Source organism: Salvelinus alpinus, chromosome 13 (assembly GCF_045679555.1).
Source record: "Salvelinus alpinus chromosome 13, SLU_Salpinus.1, whole genome shotgun sequence".
Lineage (NCBI taxonomy): Eukaryota > Metazoa > Chordata > Actinopteri > Salmoniformes > Salmonidae > Salvelinus > Salvelinus alpinus.
In genome coordinates this window covers 45,694,545-45,718,081 of record NC_092098.1, presented here as the reverse complement: position 1 = coordinate 45,718,081, position 23,537 = coordinate 45,694,545, and the positions used below count along the sequence as shown (strand labels likewise).

Here is a 23,537-nt window from a genome sequence, read left to right as displayed (position 1 = left end):
GCACACCATGCAATAATCTGAGTACAGCGCTCAGAGACCAACACAACCCAAAGAGATATCGACATCTGTTGTGTAGTCAACAGATGTCAGAATAGCATTATAAATATTCACTTACCTTTGATGATCTTCATCAGAATGCACTCCCAGGAATCCCAGTTCCACAATAAATGTTTGTTTTGTTCGATGAAGTCCATCATTTATGTCCAAATAACTCCTTTTTGTTAGCGTGTTTAGCCCAGTAATTAAAATTCATGACGTGCGATCACTAGGTGCAGACGAAAAGTCAAAAAGTTCCGTTACAGTCCGTAGAAACATGTCAAACGATGTATAGAATCAATCTTTAGGATGTTTTTAACATAAATCTTCAATAATGTTTCAACCGGAGAATTCCTTTGTCTTCAGAAATGCAATGGAACGCAAGCTAACTCTCTCACATGAACGCGCATGGTCAGCTTGTGGCACTCTGGGACAGACCTTACTCAATCCCCTCTCATTCGCCCCCACTTCACAGTAGAAGCCTCAAACGAGGTTTTAAAGACTGTTGACATCTAGTGGAAGCCTTAGGAAGTGCAACATGACCCAATTTCCACTGTATCTTGGATAATCAAAGAGTTGAAAAACTACAAACCTCAGATTTCCCACTTCCTGGTTGGATTTTTTCTCAGGTTTTTGCCTGCCATATGAGTTCTGTTATACCCACAGACATCATTCAAACAGTTTTAGAAACTTCAGAGTGTTTTCTATCCAAATATACTAATAATCTGCATATCCTAGGATCTGGGCCTGAGTAGCAGGCAGTTTACTCTGGACACGCTTTTCATCCGGACGTGAAAATACTGCCCCCTACCCAAGAGAGGATATACCAACTCAAACTGATGCTGGCACTAAAACCACACTCAACGAGCTGTATAAAGCCATAATCAAACAAGAAAATGCTCATCCAGAAGTGGCGCTCCTAGTGGCCGGGGACTTTAATGCAGGGAAACTTAAATCCGTTTTACCTCATTTCTACCAGCATGTTACATGTGCAACCAGAGGGGAAAAAACTCTAGACCACCTTTACTCCACACACAGAGATGCATGCAAAGCTCTCCCTCACCCTCCATTTGGCCAATCTGACCATAATTCTATCCTCCTGATTCCTGCTTACAAGCGAAAACTTAAGCAGGAAGTACCAGTGACTCGCTCAATGCGGAAGTGATCAGATGAGGCAGATGCTAAGCTACAGGACTGTTTTGCTAGCACAGACTGGAATATGTTCCGTGACTCATCCTGTGGCATTGAGGAGTATACCACATGGGTCACCGGCTTCATCAATAAGTGCATCGATGACGTTGTCCCCAAAGTGACCGTGTGTACATAACCCAACCAGAAGCCATGGATTAAAGGTGTCACGGATCCCCCGATAATGCTGCTCATTCTGTTCACCAGTTCCTGAGGTCGACATCACCGACCTTCAAGGCTGCACAGAACTGTGTCATTACACACCTGGTTCCAGTTCCTCACTGATTGTATTTGTATTGTTAAGCGGAGAGACACAGGGGAACCCAAGAGCAGACTCAGATGAGGAAACAGGGATGAATAAACCAAAATATTTATTGTTACACAGGTAGATATGGAGTGCAGATCCGTGGAAGCTCGGATGAGTTGCAGAAAAAACAGATGTGGGGACTGAGGTTGGAGTTAGCTGAGTAGAACAGGGTAAACAGGTCCTGAGGGGAATCCAAGGTAGTGGTGGTGAGTCAAATCCAGAGCAAGGTAGTTGGGTGGTGAGATGTGGAACAGGAGACAGGAGCCAGAGACAGAGCGGTTTCTGCAATGAGAGGATAAATGGTGTCAGGCAGGGAAACAGGCATATCAAAGTAACAGGATCTTGACTAATCATAAATGGCTAGAATCATAAACTGACTGAGCAGAGATTACGATCTGGCAGAGTGGAAGTGGCAGGACTGAGTATTTGTTAAGGTCTTGATTATGGAACAGGTTGCAGCTGGTAGGGATCTGCTTTGACTCCAGCATACCTGTCTCCAACCACACAATCACACAGTGAGGGAGAGGGAGAGGGAGAGGGAGAGAGAGTGTACAGGGGTAACTGCAGGTCAAGAACAACCAGATGACCACCAGAGGGCGTAGCAGGAGCAGATGTGACGTGTAAATGTGCCCTTTGTTTCCCCTTTGGGCTGTCCAGTATTGTTCCCATGTCCGTTGGTCGTTTGAGTACCTATGCCTTGTCTCAGCCTGTGCTGCGTGTTTTGTGCTTTATGTATTACGGATCTCGTCTCCTGTCGTTCTACGAGGTTTACCCTCGTACTTTTGTTTGGGTACATCCCAGTGTTTTGTATATGTGTTTGTTTTGGGTGTATTAAAAATTCAGATGATGTATTCCTGCACCTGTCTCCAAATCCTTAACAACAGCGTGACAACAGGCAACATCTGCACTGAGCTAAAGGGTAGAGCTTCCGCATTCAAGGAGTGGGACTTTAACCCGGACGCTTATAAGAAATCCTGCTATTCCCTCAGACGAACCATCAAACAGGCAATGCGTAAATACAGGACTACTACACCGGCTCCAATGCTCGTTGGATGTGGCAGGGCTTGTAAACTATTAAACTTGTGTCTGGTGACACAAGCCTACCAGACAAGCTAAATGACTTCTATGAGCGCTTCGAGGAGAGCAACACTGAAATATGCATGAGAGCATCAGCTGTTCTGGACAACTTTGTGATCACGCTCGCCATAGCTGATGTGAGTAAGACCTTTAAACAGTTCAACATTCACAAGGCCGCAGGGCCAGACAGATTGCCAGGACGTGTACTCTGAGTTTGCGCTGACCAACTGGCAAGTGTCTTCACTGACATTTTCATCCTGTCCCTGGCCGAGTCTGTTATACCCACATGTTTCAAGCAGACCACCATAGTCCCTGTGCCCAAGAATATTAAGGTAACCTGCCTAAATGACTTCCAACCCGTAGCACTCATGTCTGTAGTCATGAAGTGCTTTGAAAGGCTAGTCATGGCTCACATCAACACCATCATCCCAGAAACCCTAGACCCACTCCAATTTGCATACCGTCCCAACAGATCCACAGATGACACAATCTCTATTGCATTCAACACTACCCTTTCCCACCTGGACAAAAGGAACACCTATGTGAGAATGCTGTTCATTGACTACAGCTCAGCGTTCAACACCATAGTGCCCTCAAAGCTCCTCACGAAGCTAAGGACCCTGGGACTAAACACCTCCCTCTGCAACTGGATCCTGGACTTCCTGACGGGCCCCCCTCAGTTGGTTAGGGTAGGCAACAGCACATCTGCCACACTGATACACAACACAGGGGCCCCTCAGGGGTGCGTGCTTAGACCCCTCCTGTACTCCCTGTTCAACCATGACTGCGTGGCCAGGCACGACTCCAACACCATCATTAAGTTTGCCGACGACACAACGGTGGTACACCTGATCACCGACAACAATGAGACAGCCTATAGGGAAGAGGACAACAACCTCTTCCTCAATGTCATCAAGACAAAGGAGATGATCGTGGACTACAGGAAAAGGAGGACAGAGCATGCCTCCATTCTCGTCAACAGGGCTGTAGTGGATCAGGTTGAGAGTTTCAAGTTCCTTGGTGTCCACATCACCAACAAACTGTCATGGTCGAATCACACCAAGACAGTTGTGAAGAGGGCACGACAACGCCTATTCCCCCTCAGGAGACTGAGGACATTTGGCATGGGTCCTCAGATCCTCAAAAGTTCTACAGCTGCACCATCGAGAGCATCCTGACTGATTGTATCACCGCCTGGTATGGCAACTCCTTGGCCTCCGACCGCAAGGCGCTACAAATGGTAGTGCGTACGGCCCAGTACATTACTGGGGCAAAGCTTCCTGCCATCCAGGACCTCTATACCAGGCAGAGGAAGGCCCTAAAAATTGCCAAAGACTCCAGCCACCCTAGTCATAAACTGTTCGCTCTGCTACCGCACGGCAAGCGGTACCGGAGCACCAAGTCTAGGTCCAAAAGGCTTCTTAACAGCTTCTACCCCCAAGCCATAAGACTGCTGAACAGCTAATCAAATGGCTACCCGAACTATTTGCATTTCCCCTCGCTGTTTATCATATATGCATAGTCACTTTATCTATACATTCATGTACATACTACCTCAATTGGCCCGACCAACCAGTGCCCCCGCACATTGGCTAACCGGGCTATCTGCACTGTGTCCCGCCAACCCCTCTTTTACGCTACTGCTACTATCTGTTTATCATATATGCATAGTCACTTACCCATATCTACATGTACATACTACCTCAATCAGCCTGACTAACCGGTGCCTGTATATAGACTCGCTACTTTTATAGCCTCGCTACTGTTATTTTTCACTGTCTTTTTATTGTTGTTTTTATTTCTTTACTTACATATTGTTCACCTAATACCTTTTTTGCACTGTTAGTTAGAACCTGTAAGTAAGCATTTCACTGTAAGGTCTACACCTGTTGTATTCGGCGCACATGACAAATAAACTTTGATTTGATTTGATTTTGTTTCGTTTACCTGGCCACTGTTTCAAATCCAATACAAGTCAATTGTACCTATATTAGCATTTTCAAGCTTCATGTCCAAATCATCTATAAGTAACTTCATTGAGTTAAACAATACATTTTTATGTAGTTTAGGATGATTAGGACATCAGGTGCGAAAATACCAATATAGGTACCATTGACTTGCATTGGATTCGTGCCACAAATGCAAAAAAGTTAACATTTGAAACAGTAGCCAGGTAAACAAAACCAAAGCATGGATTGCTGTCATACCTTGCTTACAGGGAAACCAATATGTCATTTTGGAAGTTGGGTGAACTATCCCTTTAACAGGTCATTTTTGTCAATCTATGGAAACTATGGTGATTTATACTTAAATAATTTGAAATATATTAATAGAAAATATTTTTTCAATGCTTCATCTTTATATCTGTGTCCATATTTTCCATAGGTTTCTAGCAAGTGGATAGACCAGATGGTTCAATAGAAAACGTCCTAATTAATGAAAAATGTATCTAATCAACAATGACATGTGTTGCTATTAATTCTGCAACTCTTCCAACTGTTCACTTGTTTTCAACTGCCACCAGTTTGGCCCCAAAACATTTACAACAAAGACATGTTGATCTAGTAAAATAAAGGAAAATGTGTTTAAAACATAAAGAATATTCCATGCTGAAACCCAATAGTATTCACCAAGGCTGCTTTTACATAGGCAGCCCAATTTAGAACGGCCAGTCATTATTTGGTGTATCCGATACCTTTCTCACATTTTCTTTAATGTGTAAACAGCAAAAAAACGAATGGAATCTGATCTTTTGAGTTCAGATTTACACCACATCCATATGTGGATCTCAATCATAATACAATTCTGAAGCTCAATATGTGACCTCAGTCTGAATTCTCAAATCTGTTGTTTTTTTTGCTCTGAAGTGTTTTTTTTTGCACATGATCTGCCATTACAGCAACAATTACCTCAAAATGTAAAGGAACAGTGACAGGAAATGAGCATTAATAATAATAATAACTTTATTTGTATAGCGCTTTCCATACAAGTAACAAAGTGCTTCACATCATAAAATAAAAGTGCTAACAAAGAAACAAAGACAGGAGGAAGGAGAATAAAAAAAAGATAGCATTGAAATCATACATTAAAACCATTTTTATGAAAGTGTGTCTTCATTGCATCTGTGTGCTACTCCAGAGACTACATCAGAGTGAAAAAAGGTTGGATTTGGATTTTAAAAATGTATTGGGTTCTTAGGGTGTCTGTGTATAAAAAAATAAGAAAAAGAAACACATTCATATATATATTTTTTTTTTTTTTGTTGGTGACATACACTGGATATGTGCGGTGAAATGTGTTTTACAGGGTCAACCATAGTAGTACAGATTTTTCAGCTTGTCGGCTCAGACAAGCGAATCAGTGACCTTTTAGTTACTGGCTCAATGTCCTGTGGTAAACAGTCTGTTGATAGGTTATATTTAAGATAATGTTTAACATCTATGTCATTTAATTTTTCATGTTTAAAACATCTTATTTTATTATTTTATATATTTGACATGTTCTGAAAAATACAAAAAAAATTTACTGGTTCATTTATTAAGTTACCAGTAGCATTCCTTTTCTTCACAACCCTACACGTTAACTTATATTCAAAAACGTACCATTTTAAAAAATCGAATATTGGTCACATATACAGTACATATTTAGTAGATGTTATTGCGGGTGTTCCTAGCTCCAACAATACAGTTTTAAAATGGGTCTGAACAACTGCATGAAAAAGCCAGGATAGGAACTTCAACAATACGTAGGTGGACATATCACACAGAATTATAATTTTGTAAATTTCAATGTAAACGGAACTGTAAAATAAATATAATACAAATAAATACAAGTTTAAAAGTAAGCATTGCCTCTGTTTTTAGATGTAGATACATGGTATGTAGTTTAAGCAGCACTGTTGTTCCTCAACAGCTAAAGGACTGGAACTGAAAATTAATTCGGTGTCCCGTCCATATATGGGTGGAGGGTGGGGGGGTGCATTTGAAATGAGAAATTGTGCAGGGAAGAAAAAGTGTGGACTTGGTAAAGTGAGAGAACTGGAACGGGTCAGAGAGAAAACAAAGGTGGTGTGGAGTGGGGGTGAGGAGGGGGGCCTGGGAACCTCCAGGTATGGACCTGTCCGGATGGCTCTCCTCTCCCTGAGTCCCTGCCACACAAAGGTGGCAGGCTGAGCTGGCACAGGGCCAGCGGTGGAGCCCGCCGACCCAGGTGTAGGGTTACGGGGCGCCATTCAGCCCAGGAAGTGTCCCATGTCGCACTGTCCCCTGGCCCATCAAAGGGTCTGCTGTGTACTCTCCATCTGCCCAGGCCAGACAGGGGCCCACGGGCAGACCCGCCGAGAGAGGGCTGTTCTGTCCTGTTCTGTTCTGTCCTGTCCTGTTCTGTCTTGTTCTGTCCTGTCCCCCAGAGAGGAATGAAATGGATGACTTAAGAAATAACGTCTCTTGAAAAGACTTTCCAGAGGACTGTGTTACACCAGGATTTGGTTTGAACAAGGTCCTTTTAAGATATTTAGTTATTCAAGACAAATTTTCATCAATGGTTGGACAAACTCCTCTCAGTTGGCCACGTTGGTTTCTGATGGTGTAACTTACAGCCAAAGCATAGAGACAGAGAAGATGTCCTGAACATTACCTCTCAGACCAGCTCTCTGAGTGGGTTTCAAAACAGATTTGGCATAAAAACAAAGCTGGCCCCTAAAGAGAAAAGTATCAATGCTTGAAAGATACATTTTCACTGCTGAAAATCACATTACTTTCATGTTCAGACAGAGGGACACTCAGGAGCTATCAGGACTCCAAGAGTATGCTAAACAGATTGGTAAAAAAAAAGGTACTGCTGACACATAATTTCTCTGTTAAATTAACAACAAAGATGGAATGTAATATGACATTTTATTAAATAGTTTGGGAAATGGCATCTCTGAGTGAAGATCCTCGGAGCCAGATGATGTGATGGCAGGTAACCCTATGCGGGACAGCTGGCATCGAAATCCCCCCCGCTGGTGGAAAGGAGTTCCAATGACGGGCTTTAAAGTTCTCATAGTGGGGAGTGGTGGTGGGGAGGTGGATGGTTGCTGAAAACTGTTGCTGAAAAACAACAAGTGAGAGAACTTGGGTAAGTTGACATATAAATACAGTACATCCCAAGATTTACGCCCATTGGTTAAGAGAGTAGGTGATAATTGCCAGATTGACCCCATAGAGACATGCATACAAACACACAATAACATATGCACTACACACTCATGTACACATGGATTTTGTGTTAGAGATGTGTGATAGTAGAGTAGAGGCACACACTTAATATGTTGTGAAATCTGTTATTAATGTATTGTAATGTTTATAAAATGTATAACTGCCTTAATTTTGCTGGACCCCAGGAAGAGTAGCTGCTGCCTTGGCAGAAGCTAATGGGGATCCATAATAAATATAAATACAAATAGGTTAAACAGCAAACGTGAGGAATGTGTATTATTGTTGCTGTGGTTATAGGCTATAAGGTAAATAGGTGAATGACACATGGCTAATAGGAAAGAGGAGAAGAAACAGGATGCTGATACGTCTCTATTCACTCCCACTATGCCCCTAGAATAGGAAACAAAGTGAATTATGTTATGCTTCCTGGATGAAGTTAAACAAACATTCAGACCAGCCTTCCTGATTGAACTTTCATAAACTACATTTTGATAACAACCCATTTTTTTGCTGGGTGGGTGGATTCCTTTTCTTTGCTGCTTTGTCTATGTCTTCTCCATATGAAGGCTGTGAGGCTTCGTCAGTCTCAGATGACCGTCAACCACACAGTCACATTCAGAAAAAATCCTGAGACGGCCATCTCGCCCTGATGGCCACAATGTCATCTGTGTATTTCTAGACCAGGGGGAAATGAACAGTTAAGTTAGTTGTGACTAAGGAGTGGAGACTATTGCCTTACAGCAAAACACAAGTAAGGACATTAGAAATCCCTTCAGCTCCTGATGCATGTGGTTCACCAAGTTAACCTACTTCTCATTTAATAATACTGTACGTCATAAAACACATTACTTACAGATATAGAAAATATCAATAAAAACATAGCTGAGATCACAATATGAAGGTAAAAAACATAATATCACCTCTAAGCCTTTTTCCATGACAACCCTTTTCCATGACAACCCTTTTCCATTATAACCGGAAGTTATGAGTTGACCTTTTTGAATAAATACACAGACAAAGCACATGACTGGATTGACATCCCCCTAGCAGGATTTCATTGAGAAATCAAGTTTCAGGTCACTGGGTCACACAGCCACTGTCCACAGAGGAGGACAAATGGTCACCGGCTGACTGCACTCCTCACAGTAGTACATCTCCGACTGTCACCACCCATAATGACATAGTGTCACAGCAGGTGGGGTGGGGGCGGGTGGCAAAAGCAGGCAGGCAGGGAAGAATGGGGCTAGGTGGGGGTGTGACACTTGTTGTTTCAGGTGGCCAAACTCACAGTCCCCCAGCTGGTCCCAGGAAGTGGCCTTGGAGGCAGTATTGGCAGCTCATTAGCCCAGATCAAAGGGGCCACTTCTCCCTGGGTAAACCAGCTCCCACACACTGCCCTTTACCTTCCTCACCCAGACCATCTGATTGATATACAGGCAATGGGGTTTCAATTAACAACATACCAACCAATGATGATACAGAACACATATTAACAAAATAACTCTGAGTCAGTCCAACCATTCCTCATAATATATGGTCCCCTCTCAAACTCTTTATTACCATTCAGAAACACATGATCTGTTTTTATTTATTGTGAATCAGCCACAGATGAAGAGAGCAGCCTGTCACATCCGAGAGTGGAGAACCTCGCCCCCTCACCATCCTCAATCGACTGCCTCACAGAAAGTGGGCTAGTTGCGGATGTTGAAGTGTACTCTTCCCAGCTGGAGCTTATTTTAGCCGTTAGCCTGTCAACAGATGCGCTCAGAGGATGGATAGAGCTAATGCTCTGTACGTGAGCCAGACCTGCTCTGCTGAATCAGGTCTTAAATATAGCCTAGCCCCTCCGCTGGTGGTGGTGATTCCATGATACTGTTACTGCTGTTGGGCTTAATGAAGGTCAGCACGTATCATGTCTCGGAAACTGGCTGACTGACTGACTGACTGCTGAGGCGCTCACTAAACTGTCACTTCCTCTCTTCTGACTGCCTGCCTCCCACCCACACACACCCAGCCCTACCTCACCTTCCCCTTCCCACACTTCCTACCCACACCCAGCCCTACCTCACCTTCCCCCTCCCACACTTCCTACCCACACCCAGCCCTACCTCACTTTCCCCCTCCCACACTTCCTACCCACACCCAGCCCTCCCACACGTCCTACCCACACCCAGCCCTACCTCACCTTCCCCCTCCCACACTTCCTACCCACACCCAGCCCTACCTCACCTCCCCCCTCCCACACTTCCTACCCACACCCAGCTCTACCTCACCTTCCCCCTCCCACACTTCCTGCCCACACCCAGCTCTACCTCACCTTCCCCCTCCCACACTTCCTACCCACACCCAGCTCTACCTCACCTTCCCTCTCCCACACTTCCTACCCACACCCAGCTCTACCTCACCTTCCCTCTCCCACACTTCCTACCCACATCCAGCTCTACCTCACCTTCCCTCTCCCACACTTCCTACCCACACCCAGCCCTACCTCACCTTCCCCCTCCCACACTTCCTACCCACACCCAGCTCTATCTCACCTTCCCTCTCCCACACTTCCTACCCACACCCAGCTCTACCTCACCTTCCCTCTCCCACACTTCCTACCCACACCCAGCTCTACCTCACCTTCCCTCTCCCACACTTCCTACCCACATCCAGCTCTACCTCACCTTCCCTCTCCCACACTTCCTACCCACACCCAGCCCTACCTCACCTTCCCCCTCCCACACTTCCTACCCACACCCAGCTCTACCTCACCTTCCCCCTCCCACACTTCCTGCCCACACCCAGCCCTACCTCACCTTCCCCCTCCCACACTTCCTACCCACACCCAGCTCTACCTCACCTTCCCTCTCCCACACTTCCTACCCACACCCAGCTCTACCTCACCTTCCCTCTCCCACACTTCCTACCCACACCCAGCTCTACCTCACCTTCCCCCTCCCACACTTCCTGCCCACACCCAGCCATACCTCACCTTCCCCCTCCCACACTTCCTACCCACACCCAGCCATACCTCACCTTCCCTCTCCCACACTTCCTACCCACACCCAGCTCTACCTCACCTTCCCCCTCCCACACTTCCTGCCCACACCCAGCCCTACCTCACCTTCCCCCTCCCACACTTCCTACCCACACCCAGCTCTACCTCACCTTCCCCCTCCCACACTTCCTACCCACACCCAGCTCTACCTCACCTTCCCTCTCCCACACTTCCTACCCACACCCAGCTCTACCTCACCTTCCCTCTCCCACACTTCCTACCCACACCCAGCTCTACCTCACCTTCCCCCTCCCACACTTCCTGCCCACACCCAGCCATACCTCACCTTCCCCCTCCCACACTTCCTACCCACACCCAGCCATACCTCACCTTCCCTCTCCCACACTTCCTACCCACACCCAGCTCTACCTCACCTTCCCCCTCCCACACTTCCTGCCCACACCCAGCCCTACCTCACCTTCCCCCTCCCACACTTCCTACCCACACCCAGCTCTACCTCACCTTCCCCCTCCCACACTTCCTACCCACACCCTGCCCTACCTCACCTTCCCTCTCCCACACTTACTACCCACACCCAGCCCTACCTCACCTTCCCCCTCACACACTTCCTACCCACACCCAGCCCTACCTCACCTTCCCTCTCCCACACTTCCTACCCACACCCAGCCCTACCTCACCTTCCCCCTCACACACTTCCTACACACACCCAGCCCTACCTCACCTTCCCTCTCCCACACTTCCTACCCACACCCAGCCCTACCTCACCTTCCCTCTCCCACACTTCCTACCCACACCCAGCCCTACCTCACCTTCCCCCTCACACACTTCCTACCCACACCCAGCCCTACCTCACCTTCCCCCTCCCACACTTCCTACCCACACCCAGCCCTACCTCACTTTCCCCCTCCCACACTTCCTACCCACACCCAGCCCTACCTCACCATCCCCCTTCCACACTTCCTACCCACACCCAGCCCTACCTCACCTTCCCCCTCCCACACTTCCTACCCACACCCAGCCCTACCTCACCTTCCCTCTCCCACACCTCCTACCCACACCCAGCCCTCCCTCACCTTCCCCCTCCCACACCTCCTACCCACACCCAGCCCTCCCTCACCTTCCCCCTCCCAAACTCTGCCCAAGCTCTAGAACCCTCCTCCACTTCCCTTCCTCTGTGAGGCACAGGGTACTATAATCACACATACTTTACCAAGTCTAACGTGGACACTCCAAATATTTAAATGGCTGACAACAGGGATGAGTCACAGATGGACAAACTCAGAGACCCTTTGCCTTGATATAGTCATCCAACAGGTTTGGAGTGAATGAGGTTTTGGGAGGACTTCATAGTTGAACGCGCTGACTTGACCTATACACATTCTTATTTCTCGTATCTTTTGTTTATTTAAAAAATATATATTTTACCTTTATTTAACTAGGCAAGTCACCACAATTGGAACGAGAAAGCACACGCATGCGCACACATGGAAATGTATCACTCGAGTCCAACAAAATGGAATATAATAGAATGTTGAGGATAAAGTTCGGAATTACACAAAAGACCTGCATCCCTCTACTGAGTACTTTGCTGTTTCTAAAAGGATAAATGTGGGTGTTTTGGGATCCTTTGTTCATGGTTTCCGTCGGCCCCCATATTGCAGAGCGAGCAAACAGAGATTTGGTTCAAAAATAGTGAACCAATCCTTTAAATGTGAGCACTGAAAGCAGTCTTGCTTCTCTTGACTGATAAAACAAACATAATCCTCATTGCATTAACCAGGCATTAGGACAGCCATACTGCCCTGATTGGGCTGTTCGATATGACGTATAATTCCAGCCATGTGATTACTGCCTGGTCTGGGCTGTTAGGTGGGCCTGCCCATTGTTGGACTTCAGTCGATCCAGCGCCACAAGCTGGAAAGTGAAGAGGACCACTTTGGGCTGGGCTGAGTGGGCTGAGCCACACATGGAGGATACATATAAACCACACACACCGCACAGACACAGGCCAACAGGCTTTACCAGACAACCACAGGCGAGTACAGCCCTCACACAAACCAAGCTGTCTGAAGCAGTGAAACAGTCTGGATGTGCATGTCAAAGAGGGAAAGCATCCACCATGTCCTTGTAGGCCCTGATATAGGGCAGATCAAAGTTCATAGGTTTCTATTCCTCTCTCAGTGGGATGTGCCGGTATGAATCAGGAGTCCCATTCAGTGGAGAATGCTGTGTGAGACGTCCCTCTTCTAGTGTGAGAGAAGGGACCCCTGTGCCAGGGTATCTTTGTGTTGTAGATGAGGGAGTACTGGTGTGGGGTCTCAGGAGACAAGGATGTTATGTGCACGGAGCGACACGTGGAATGCCCAGAATGTGAGTGGTGTGAAGGGCGCTACACCACACCCCTAGCAGAAGGTCACACTTCAGGGCTGGTTGGTCCCCTGGGTGAGGGTTCAGGCAGGGTCCTGTCACCCTTCTCCAGAGAGGTTAGGGGTCGGCTTCCACCAGGGGCTCAGTTTTCACCTCTGTCACTGCAAGGGGGTTGAGGGATGCTGCTTCCAGTCTTCCCACATCGCCCACAGCCCACATTCCTCACATTAGTTGTCCGTAATAACAGCCCCTCTTCCTGTGGGCTATGTCCATGACCACAGAGGCCCTCAGAAATATCTGGTTGTTAGGTTTATGCAGGTGGACTAAGATGTGTTCAATTTATAATGGATTTGCTTTCTGTGGATGGCCAAAGATGTGTTAAATTTGAAGTGAGAGACGATAGTTTGTCAGCTGTGTGTTCTAACTATAAAACTAATAAACATACCTTACTTTTTACATGTTAATTACAATCTAATGACTTGGGCTTTGGTCAAAACCCATATTTACACAAGACCATTCTCATTATATTTTTCTTCGCTAATTACCTGTGTTCACATCTAGATGGAAATTACGAATACATTTTGAGCAATTTCTACGGTAGAGAGTACAACTGTCTTTAAAATGTGTGTAGACCACAATGTTTTACAAGGGCCATCCAGTGCTCTATGATTAAAGATATTGAAGTAAACATAATACATCATTCTCCATACTACCATCAGGTAATATATTCAGCTTTACTTTCAAAATGGGAATATTTATATTTGTTGAATTCAGATTTAGAAGAAATTAATATTGGCCAAAGTAATCAATCTCAAGTGAGACACAATTATGATGGCTACACACACAGAGGCAGAAAGGCAGGTACACACAACAGACACACACACACACACACACAAACACAACACACAAACCAAAAATACATACACATGCTCCTCCCCTTCTCCTCCCCTTCCTACTTCTCACCACAGACCTTTCTCCACTCCAAAGCACACAAACACACCTTCTAAAAACAATGTTTCTGCAAATTCAGGAAGTCAATATTTGAGAAGTTGAAACTACCTGGCTCCATGTTTGAGATCTGCCTTACTCTAGAAACTTATTGCGGAATTCATCATTACTCTCATGTTGTCATTGGGTCCGAACTAGAACACCCTGACATTGTTTATGAATGAAAATAATTTATCCTGTACAACAGATGTTGGCCTCACATCCACAGAGGTACCAAGTGGATGTGGGAGGGACCATAAAGAACAGGACAGAAATATTATTTTATTTTGTGACGATCATGCTGCAAACAAAATTCTGTAATTGGACAGGCAGCTTTTGCAACCAATGCCTGCAAACCACAAAGCTGCAGAGAGAGAGAGAGAGAGAGAGAGAGAGAGAGAGAGAGAGAGAGAGAGAGAGAGAGAGAGAGAGAGAGAGAGAGAGAGAGAGAGAGAGAGAGAGAGAGAGAGAGAGAGAGAGAGCTCTGTGGGTGCCACCAGACAGGAAGGGATTTCCATATGTGTGATTGTGACCACTGCTTCCCAAAGAAACAATTGGGGCTGTGAAGGACCCTTATTTCCTAAGTGTTCATCCTTGTTGCAATGTGTGGTCATTAGCACTGAATAGAAAAGATTGCAGACTGGGCAGGAGATTTATCTAAATGTGTATTCACATCTTACAGAAACTGCAGCTATTTCCCAAATGCTGCATGGTCTCAGTTGCATATGTGCCCTTGAACACGTCCTTACAAACAATTACAATTTGGTAGTGTTAAAGTGAAGGTGAGCTTGTCATCGAAGTCTGTGCTAATGTAGTGGGAGACTATTAACCTTTGACAGCATTAAATACACAAGTTGGGAGCTGAATGCTATCCGTGGGGGAAGGGCAGACAGTGAGTTGTTAAAAGGGAAATTCACACTCATTTTCCTTCTTGTGGTTTCGGTACAAATCAACAGCATCCTGTTCTTTTGTGAATCATGCATGCCGTCACGCTGGTTCTGTTTCACAGTTTGGTGTCATAAACTCAAATCAAAACGGTCTTTTACTGTGCAAGGACTCGACTCAAACTGCAGCAAATGGAGAAAGCAAAGACCCTATTATTCGTAAATGTAAATACATATAAACACAAGAGGTAAAACAACAGCAAATGCCATCGTTTCGATCTTCTTTGAATCGTGATCCACAATATAGGCCTACAAGTGAGTAATAATATAATACCCTATTAGTAGCCGATATGCAACGATCTAGGTTGAGCAAACAGTTATTTGGCCTACATGTTTTCAGTTTGGACAAAGCTTTGATTCTACATAGTATTTTACTTACATTTTAGGCCAGGCGGCTCTCCATATGCTAATGATTCTTTCCTTTAGCTTTACCTTCTTTAGACAACAATAGTTTACCATATAACGACGAGACATAGACTTAACGTTACATCAAATATTTATTTTCTTAATGTTATTATTTCCCATTGCACAATTCAAAATGGTCAAGATGCCCCTGACATGAGGTTACATATTCGGAAATTAGCATTCATTTTTCAGGTCGGAATCATGAATGAGTAAATCGATGAATAAATAAGCAGCATGGTGTGAGCTCATTCATGTAATCCTCTCTGACATCGCCCTTGTGACAAAAAACTCCCAATTCTTCCATTCATTAAATCTTGGTATCACGCTTGCGCAATGAAATTCTGAGTCCTCCCATTCATAAAAACGTAACCCCCGCATTTGAGCTCTGAGACGTTGTGCCCTCCCATTCACAAAAAAATGTCAAGGCATCTGCGCAGTACGTTCTTTACCCTCCCATTCATAAAAACCAATTTCCCCATGTAGTTGCAACATCGTATCAAAAAGACCGTGTCCTCACTGCAGTAAGCAGCGAGTGGATAGTGTTCAATCATTTTTGGACTTAGTGTTTTTTCTTTACCTGGGAGAAATATCTTTGGAATATACATGCAGTCTTCGAGCTCAACAGAGAAATGCGCTGCTAGTCTGGAAAAGTAAGTTATTCTATCGGATTTATAATGACGTTTTCGACATGGGATACATAAACCATAGTAGCCTATCACATTTTTGGTTAAACAATTTCGAATACTGGTGTGTACATCACTTTTGTGGATTGCTTGGGTGCGCTGAACATTTATTTTTCTCTCTTGCAAGCTGTTCCCGTATTTGTACTTTGTGTCAATATTTAACCATGGATGCTACTGTAGCAAGGTTGTGGACAAGAGAGGAGTAATAATGAGAGCAGATTAAATAAGAGAGCCTAAATGCTTACTTATGTTTTACCTCGTTCATTTTTAAAAGCGTTATAAGCCGTTTATACACATCTATGTTGTGGGTAAAAACAACAGCCTAACGTAGGCTATTAGTTACGGACTCGTGTCTTTGCCTCTTGCTGCTGATCATTCGCATTATCGAGGCTGGTTGCGTGACGCTTCTCTGCAGCGTTCGAGCTGGCACATCATGTGCATATGTCAGGTGGTTTTGTCATCTATTCCTTTAAATAACTCCCCGTTTTAAAAGAAACCGTTTGTCCAATAAAAATAAGCAGCGTTTTGGTCTAAACTGCCACCCTCCTTTCATAAACCAATAGCCCTCACTTTAGCCACTTGCGCGTAAAAATATATAATTTTAAGACGCCATAGCCTATATGTTCTGGAGATTTGGCTATTGTGAATCACTTGTCGAATGAAATGTTATCATCATGTCTCGATAAATATTTAGTCAGATTTTACGTTTATTTTCTATTTCCAATGACGTGTCGCCTCCGGTTATATTCCCTTAATTCACCGACGCTGAGGGGAGGGAGGAGGGAGACACTGTAGCCTACCTACATACGGTCTCTGGATTCACTGGTTCTGATGATCAGGAGTATTTGCAGATCTGAGCGACGCAGCATTTTGCTCACAACTATTTTCAGGTTCCGTGATTATTGCTGTGGCAAATGACCTGACAATCGTATCAATATGTAACTAAAAATGTCATGAATTTCTTTATACTTTGTCATGTCTGCCAGCTACAGTGGTATGCCTGTAGTCTACCACACAACATTATAGTGTCTACTATAAAGTAACTACTAAGTAGTAACTGTTGTGCCCTGTATGACTATTGGGTCATTAAATAGGGCATGTTGGCATTTATTGGGACGAATCTTGTCCTGGAAGCAGCTCTGCAGCGTGGTCACTAGCTGACACTGCTAACTTTATGCTTAACCTTAAATTAAGACCAACAAGCTCACTTTTGTTTTCATGATTTTTTTTAACGAAATAGACCATTTTGACTTCGCACCTGGCCCAAACCGCTCATCTCTGCCTCCAGGACAGGATTCATCCCAATAAACGACAAACCTGCTTCCATAGGTGCCATTACAGTCTACCTACTAATTCTGGGGTTCTTCCTTTTTAAGAGTGATGATGGGGCATGCTAGCTCGTAGTCTTGGAACTATGTCTCTTTTGGCGCATGCAGAGTAATATCCAAAAACCAGTGTCCGACTCTTGTAAAGATCAGATGGGTAAAGAGGAACATGTTATTTGTCACTATGGAGAATACTTGTTAGTTAGGCCCACCCAAAGGTTTCTACTCACAGCATCATAGTAATGAATAACTTTTACACTGCAAATTGACCGCAAGAATCCCAAACAGATATAGCATTTGACAAAAACAGAATGCTTTCAAACATTGATTACATTAGGATACGATCACATATGTCTCTCTATTTATACGTCGGAATACTTTGGAACAGATTTTCTAAATTAAAATCACTTTGAGGAAATTTTTCAGTCTTTTATGTCCATCAAAAAAAAAATACATATATTTCGCTCAGAAAACTTGGGGCGCCAAATAAAATCAACAGCGAGCTGAATTTGGCCCGCGTGCCGCCTTTTGTGGAACCGTGTCCTACAACCTTTAGGGAGAAATGAACACTGACCAAATGTAATAAAATCAACAATGCGATTCATTACATTTTTGTCTAGTCACCAAACATAAAAAAAAGCTATATCTATTTCATCAATGGTCCTTTGGTGAATGTGTTTATAGCACTTGAAGTCATGTGTTATAGTCTCATTCTGGTCTATAGGGCCCCTCTTCTGAATATAATTTGGCATAGGCTTTAGTTGTTATTGCATTCAAGTTTGGCAATTAATGTTGACGTTGTGGTATTTTGTCTTTTGAGAAAGTGTGGAACATGAATTGGGTAAATGACATATTAATGCGCAACATAATGTGGATTTTATTGCATTTGAATACCAGGTATTATTAGAATGTTTATATATATATATTAATAATGTGCTTGTTAATATTCATTATAAACTGATACAGGACGTTCTCTGAATATAACTGTCATCAGTACAATCGGTTGCTATGAGTCATTGTTGAGAATATATACTCTATGCTGACTCACGTCTTGTACAACCACTGACTAAGAGCCTTGTGTTAGATGGGTTTGTGTACAGATGTAGGTTCATCATTTGATCACTTTTTTGTTGCTGAGAATTTCCCTGCAAAGCAGGAAATGCAAACATGTAAAAATACGTCTAAAGTTTGTCATTTCCACTTGATTTTCCCTAACAAAACATCTATCAACACCTGTGTCCATTAATTATAATCCACATAATAATTCACATTTCCTGTTGCTGCAGGATTATTTTCCTGCTGTAGCAAACTGGCTCAAATTAAGATCCTACATCTGTAAGTAGGGTAGCCATTCCAGGAGGCTGACTGCTGTCTCTATGTTTCTGCAGGACTGCTAGATGTTGAGCTCTCTGTTTGCTGTATGAGGGACACAACCGCACAGATGGAGTCGAGGGTTCCCCACCACATCCCCGGAGTGCCTTCCTCCATTATATCCCAGCCGTTGCTGGACAGTAGGGTTCCGTATGGAAGGCTACAGCACCCGCTCACCATCTTCCCAATTGACCAGATGAAGTCCTCTCATGTGGAAAACGACTATATTGACAGTCCCGCTGTGGTCTCCCAGCAACCCCTCAACCAGAAGGCTGTCAACAGGGGGCCCCATGAGGCACTGCTAGGGGCCCCCCACCTCCCCCAACTGGCGCGCTGCAACCCTCACAACGCCACCACACACCCCTGGATAACCTTCAGCGGGCGGCCCAGCTCCATCAGCAGCAGCAGCAGCACCTCGTCAGACCAGAGGCTGCTGGACCACGCAGCCCCCACCCCCGTGGTGGACCACAGCTCCACCGTAGTCACCACCAGGACCCCCTGCTGCGAGCCCAAGGCGCTCACCTCAAAGATCCTGGATCTAAAGACTGCTGCCCAGGGAGCCCCAACGGTTGACAAGAAGCACATGCTGCTGTGTGAGATTTGTGGGAAGTGCCGGTGCACGGAGTGCACCCTGCCCCGGACCCTGCCCTCGTGCTGGGTGTGTAACCAGGAGTGCCTGTGCTCAGTGCAGAGCCTGGTGGACTCAGCCACCTGCATGTGCCTGGTCAAGGCCATTTTCTACCACTGCACCGAGGACGAGGATGATGAGGGCTCTTGCGCCGACCGCCCGTGCTCCTGCCACCAGTCTAACTGCTGTGCGCGCTGGTCCTTCATGGCAGCCATGTCCCTGGTGCTGCCCTGTCTGGTGTGCTACCTGCCCACCATGGGCTGTGTCAAACTGTCGCAGAAGTGCTACGACAAAACCAGGCGCCCAGGCTGCCGCTGCAAGAACTTCCAGCAGGCCTGTAAGAGCATGGAGGCCAAGGCTGCAGGCCAGGAAAAACAGGCCTCATGATAGTCATTGGCTGTTGCCTTATCAATACCCTCTGGATAGGACAATCGCCCCAACCCCTACCCGCTGGATGACTTCCAAAAAACCATGGTACTTACAAAAGGGTTTACACTTGTCCTTCTTGGTTCGAGTGATGTTATTCCACACAAGTCAGAATAGGTCTGTCTGCTCAATTGGTTGTCCTAGACAACTGCTTGCCTCAGAACCCATCTTTATAAGTATAACAGACGGGCAGATTTTGTTTCTAAAATGGCTGAAGGCACAATTCATTATCCCTCTATACTGCTCTGAATTTCCAGCTTCATCATAGCTAGCTACTCTATGACACATTGGACCCCAGTTGTTGTTCTCCTAAAAAAAGAAGAAAAAAAGAAGCCTGCTCCAAAGCAGTTTCCCTCTGTTTATGCAAACTGTTGATTTCCTTTTGGGTAGTAAAGGATACTTCAACTGAAACAGCCACCCACTCTCCCCCATATATGAAAAGTTTCAGTTCCATACAAGCCTTCCTGTTGCTAGCTTGATGTTGAGCTCGTTATGTCAAGGTGGAAAAGTGAGAGGTAAAGTCGTGTGGCTTTGCCCGTCTGATATGTAAAGGTCATACCACAACTGAGAAAAAAATTGTGTTTAGGATTGCCTGACTTGATCACTTTCCATTTCTTTGAGGGGATTTTTTAAACCTAGCTTTTACCAATCACTTCAGAATAATTGCACGTCATGCCGTGCATGATGTGACGTAGTGGTTAACCCCAGTGCTCGAGGTGGATGTGTTGTAGAAAAACCTCCTCAGGGATTGTTCCTCATCAGTAGAATTTGGTCTAGCACGTAAAAACTGCCATTAGCCTAGTTGACTTCACTTTGCACAAGAGGCAAAGAACAGTTTAAAAAGGGCAAAAGGGCAATTGTGAATTATTTAGGAAGAGGAAGTTAAGAGAGGAAATGAAGGGAAAATACAGTTTTCGGGAAAAAAGGTGCTATCCAGAACCTAAAAGGGTTTTTCGGCTGTCCCCAAAGGAGAACCCGTTGAAGAACCCTTTTTGGTTCAAGGTAGAAACATTTTGGGTTCCATGTAGAACCCTTTCCACAGTGGGTTCTACATGGAACCAAAGGGTTCTACATGGAACCAAAGGGTTCTACATGGAACCAAAGGGTTCTACATGGAACCAAAGGGTTTTACGTGGAACCAAAAGGGTTCTCCCTGGAACCAAAAATAGTTATCTTATGGGGATAGCTGAAAAACCTTTTGGGAATTTTTCTGGAGTGTAGCGTTTTCAGGAAGAGGTAAAGTGAAGCTGTAGCATATCTAGCCAGCCTTAGTTAAATCAAACCTGCCACTTGAACAACCTTTTTAGATGAAGCAAACCCCTTATGATGTACTGAAGCACAGTATTAAGTATCAAAGCTTAATGTATTTTACATTACTCTGTGAACTACTTTGAGTCCACATTGTATCAAATTTTATTGGTCGCATACACATATCTAGCAGATGTTATTGCGGGTTTAGCAAAATGCTTGTGTTCCTAGCTTCAACCGTGCAGTAATATCTAACAATACACAACAATACACACAAATCTAAAAGTAAAATAATGGAATTAAGAAATTCTCAATTTTTGCTGCAGTGTTGAGTTTGTCGTCTGTTAGAAATATTATTTATCTTTATTTTCTCAATCTATTTTTGTGGCTTGCATGGAGTACCAATGACTTTGCCAAAGTAGTTTAGTATAGCTTGTTTAGCTGTCTTAGGGATCATGTTTGTTATGCACTCGCCAAATTGTCAGAGGGCAATTGCTCTTAAAGGTGCGGTGTCCTTTTTTTTATGCCAAACTGAAGTATGCTTCAGTTTGGCATAAAGGGATACCGTCGTTCCATAATCTACACATTTCTGTCACGTTGGTTCTTAAGGTCCCCCACTAACATTAGGGCCTGCCTCTTTTACATTTTTGTACTAGTCTTGTTGCACAAAGCAGAAAACATACAGGAAAAAACACACTGTTCTTAGTCTTGAATGTATAAGGCAATATTATTTTCAAATGTTTGCAATTCAATCCAAGGGAAGGTGCCAAAATGGGGAATGATGTTCTGACTGGCAAAGCCAGGGAATATTTGTTGATGTGGTGACAATATGTTATAGAAATAGACCTATGCAGGTGATATGTTGTTGTAAATAGTTCTGAATGTCCTTGAAAAACTGCATGGTACATTATAACTACAATACAAAATATAGATAGATATATAGATATATATTTTGAGGGTAAAGATTTGAGGTTGAGGGGAAGAGGGAGGGGGGGAAGACAGGTCTTTCTATCATAAGCACTTGATTTAGAAAAGTGTGCCCCGCAGTAAAAATACCTCTGTTTATGCCATTCATGCCTCGTTAGCAGGATAGAGGCGAAGCTAATTCCCAGTTCTTCAGTGCCCCTGCAACTGTGGAATCATTGAATCCACTGAAGGAATACAATTTTGGCCTATGCGGATCAACCCATTTCCCCCTGTTTGTACTTACAGTGTCGCAACTTTTTTTCCTCCCCAAGTTGTCCGACAAATACCCTGGCCTTGATTGACAAATACCCTGGCCTTGATTGACAAATATCCTGGCCTTGATTGACAAATATCCTGGCCTTGATTGACAAATACCCTGGCCTTGATTGACAAATACCCTGGCCTTGATTAACAAATACCCTGGCCTTGATTGACAAATACCCTGGCCTTGATTGACAAATACCCTGGCCTTGATTGACAAATACCCTGGCCTTGATTGACAAATACCCTGGCCTTGATTAACAAATACCCTGGCCTTGATTGACAAATACCCTGGCCTTGATTAACAAATACAGCTGCTGTCCATAAACTTGTCAAAACCACCATGAGGAAAAGAGAACTCTAAAGCTACATTCCATTCCTTCTTGTTTAATAGTGGATCTCTTTTGCTTCTCTGCCTTTTTTTCTCAGTCTCTCTCTCACACTGTGGCTTGGGTAAAATTCTTAGCCCCAAACTACCTTAGTGTCATGTGTTTGGTGGCCTGTTAAGGTATTGAATAATCACCAACCATGACAACTCAATAATGAAGCCTTTTATTTTGTTAGATTGCTGTGACTTAAACTCCATTTTGTGGTACACTTGTGGCCACTAGAATTATCTTCAACTCAATCAAAATAACCTTCCAAACTGCTGGCTCCTGCTATTCAATGTCTTTGCCTTTGCAATGTCAATGTTGTGGAAAAATTAGCTCTGTGCTTTTGTTTTGTTTAACTATAACAAAATGAAAAAATCTCACATATAAAAGTTTCCCTTTATAGATATATTTATTTTGAAGTTCTATTTTATATAGTATTTATTTAGATGCCAACCTTTGTTTGTGAAGAAAGCTTATGTCGAAATGGAATGTACATTGACATTGGAAATATATATTGTTAAATATAAACATGTTGTGGTGTCTTTTTTTACTGACGGTCATCTACTTGAATCATACACGAACCAAACTCTTAGACAGACAGGAAACATACCAGTACCTTCTCTGTCTTTCTGCCATGTCCTTTCAGCTTGGAGGAACATGGTTAAGTGTTAAAGCTACCAATGAGAGTTCTGTTTCCATAGTTACAAGACTTAGTTTGTCATTTTGTTGATCTGGGGCGGGA

The 23,537-nt window shown here is 44.2% G+C and overlaps 1 protein-coding gene across 2 annotated transcripts; it reads left to right on the top strand.

The window, feature by feature from the left end:
• Nucleotides 1-15,968: 15,968 nt before the first annotated feature.
• LOC139537780 (protein sprouty homolog 4-like) lies at nt 15,969-23,323 on the top strand. 2 transcript variants are annotated; one of them, XR_011667599.1, is made up of 3 exons: nt 15,969-16,163; nt 18,910-21,051; nt 21,092-23,323. XR_011667599.1 is itself a non-coding variant. In XM_071339547.1 (2 exons), the coding sequence occupies exon 2, from the start codon at nt 18,942-18,944 to the stop codon at nt 19,905-19,907; it is 966 nt and encodes a 321-aa protein (XP_071195648.1). In that variant the 5' UTR covers nt 15,969-16,163; nt 18,910-18,941; the 3' UTR covers nt 19,908-23,323. The 2 variants fall into 2 exon arrangements, 1 of the variants encoding a protein (XP_071195648.1); XM_071339547.1 differs by having other exon boundaries at nt 18,910-23,323.
• The last annotated feature ends 214 nt before the right edge of the window (nt 23,324-23,537 follow it).

Coding starts and splice junctions, on each gene's coding strand:
- LOC139537780 (XM_071339547.1), top strand. CDS start 18,942: ATGAGGGACACAACCGCACAGATGGAGTCGAGGGTTCCCCACCACATC.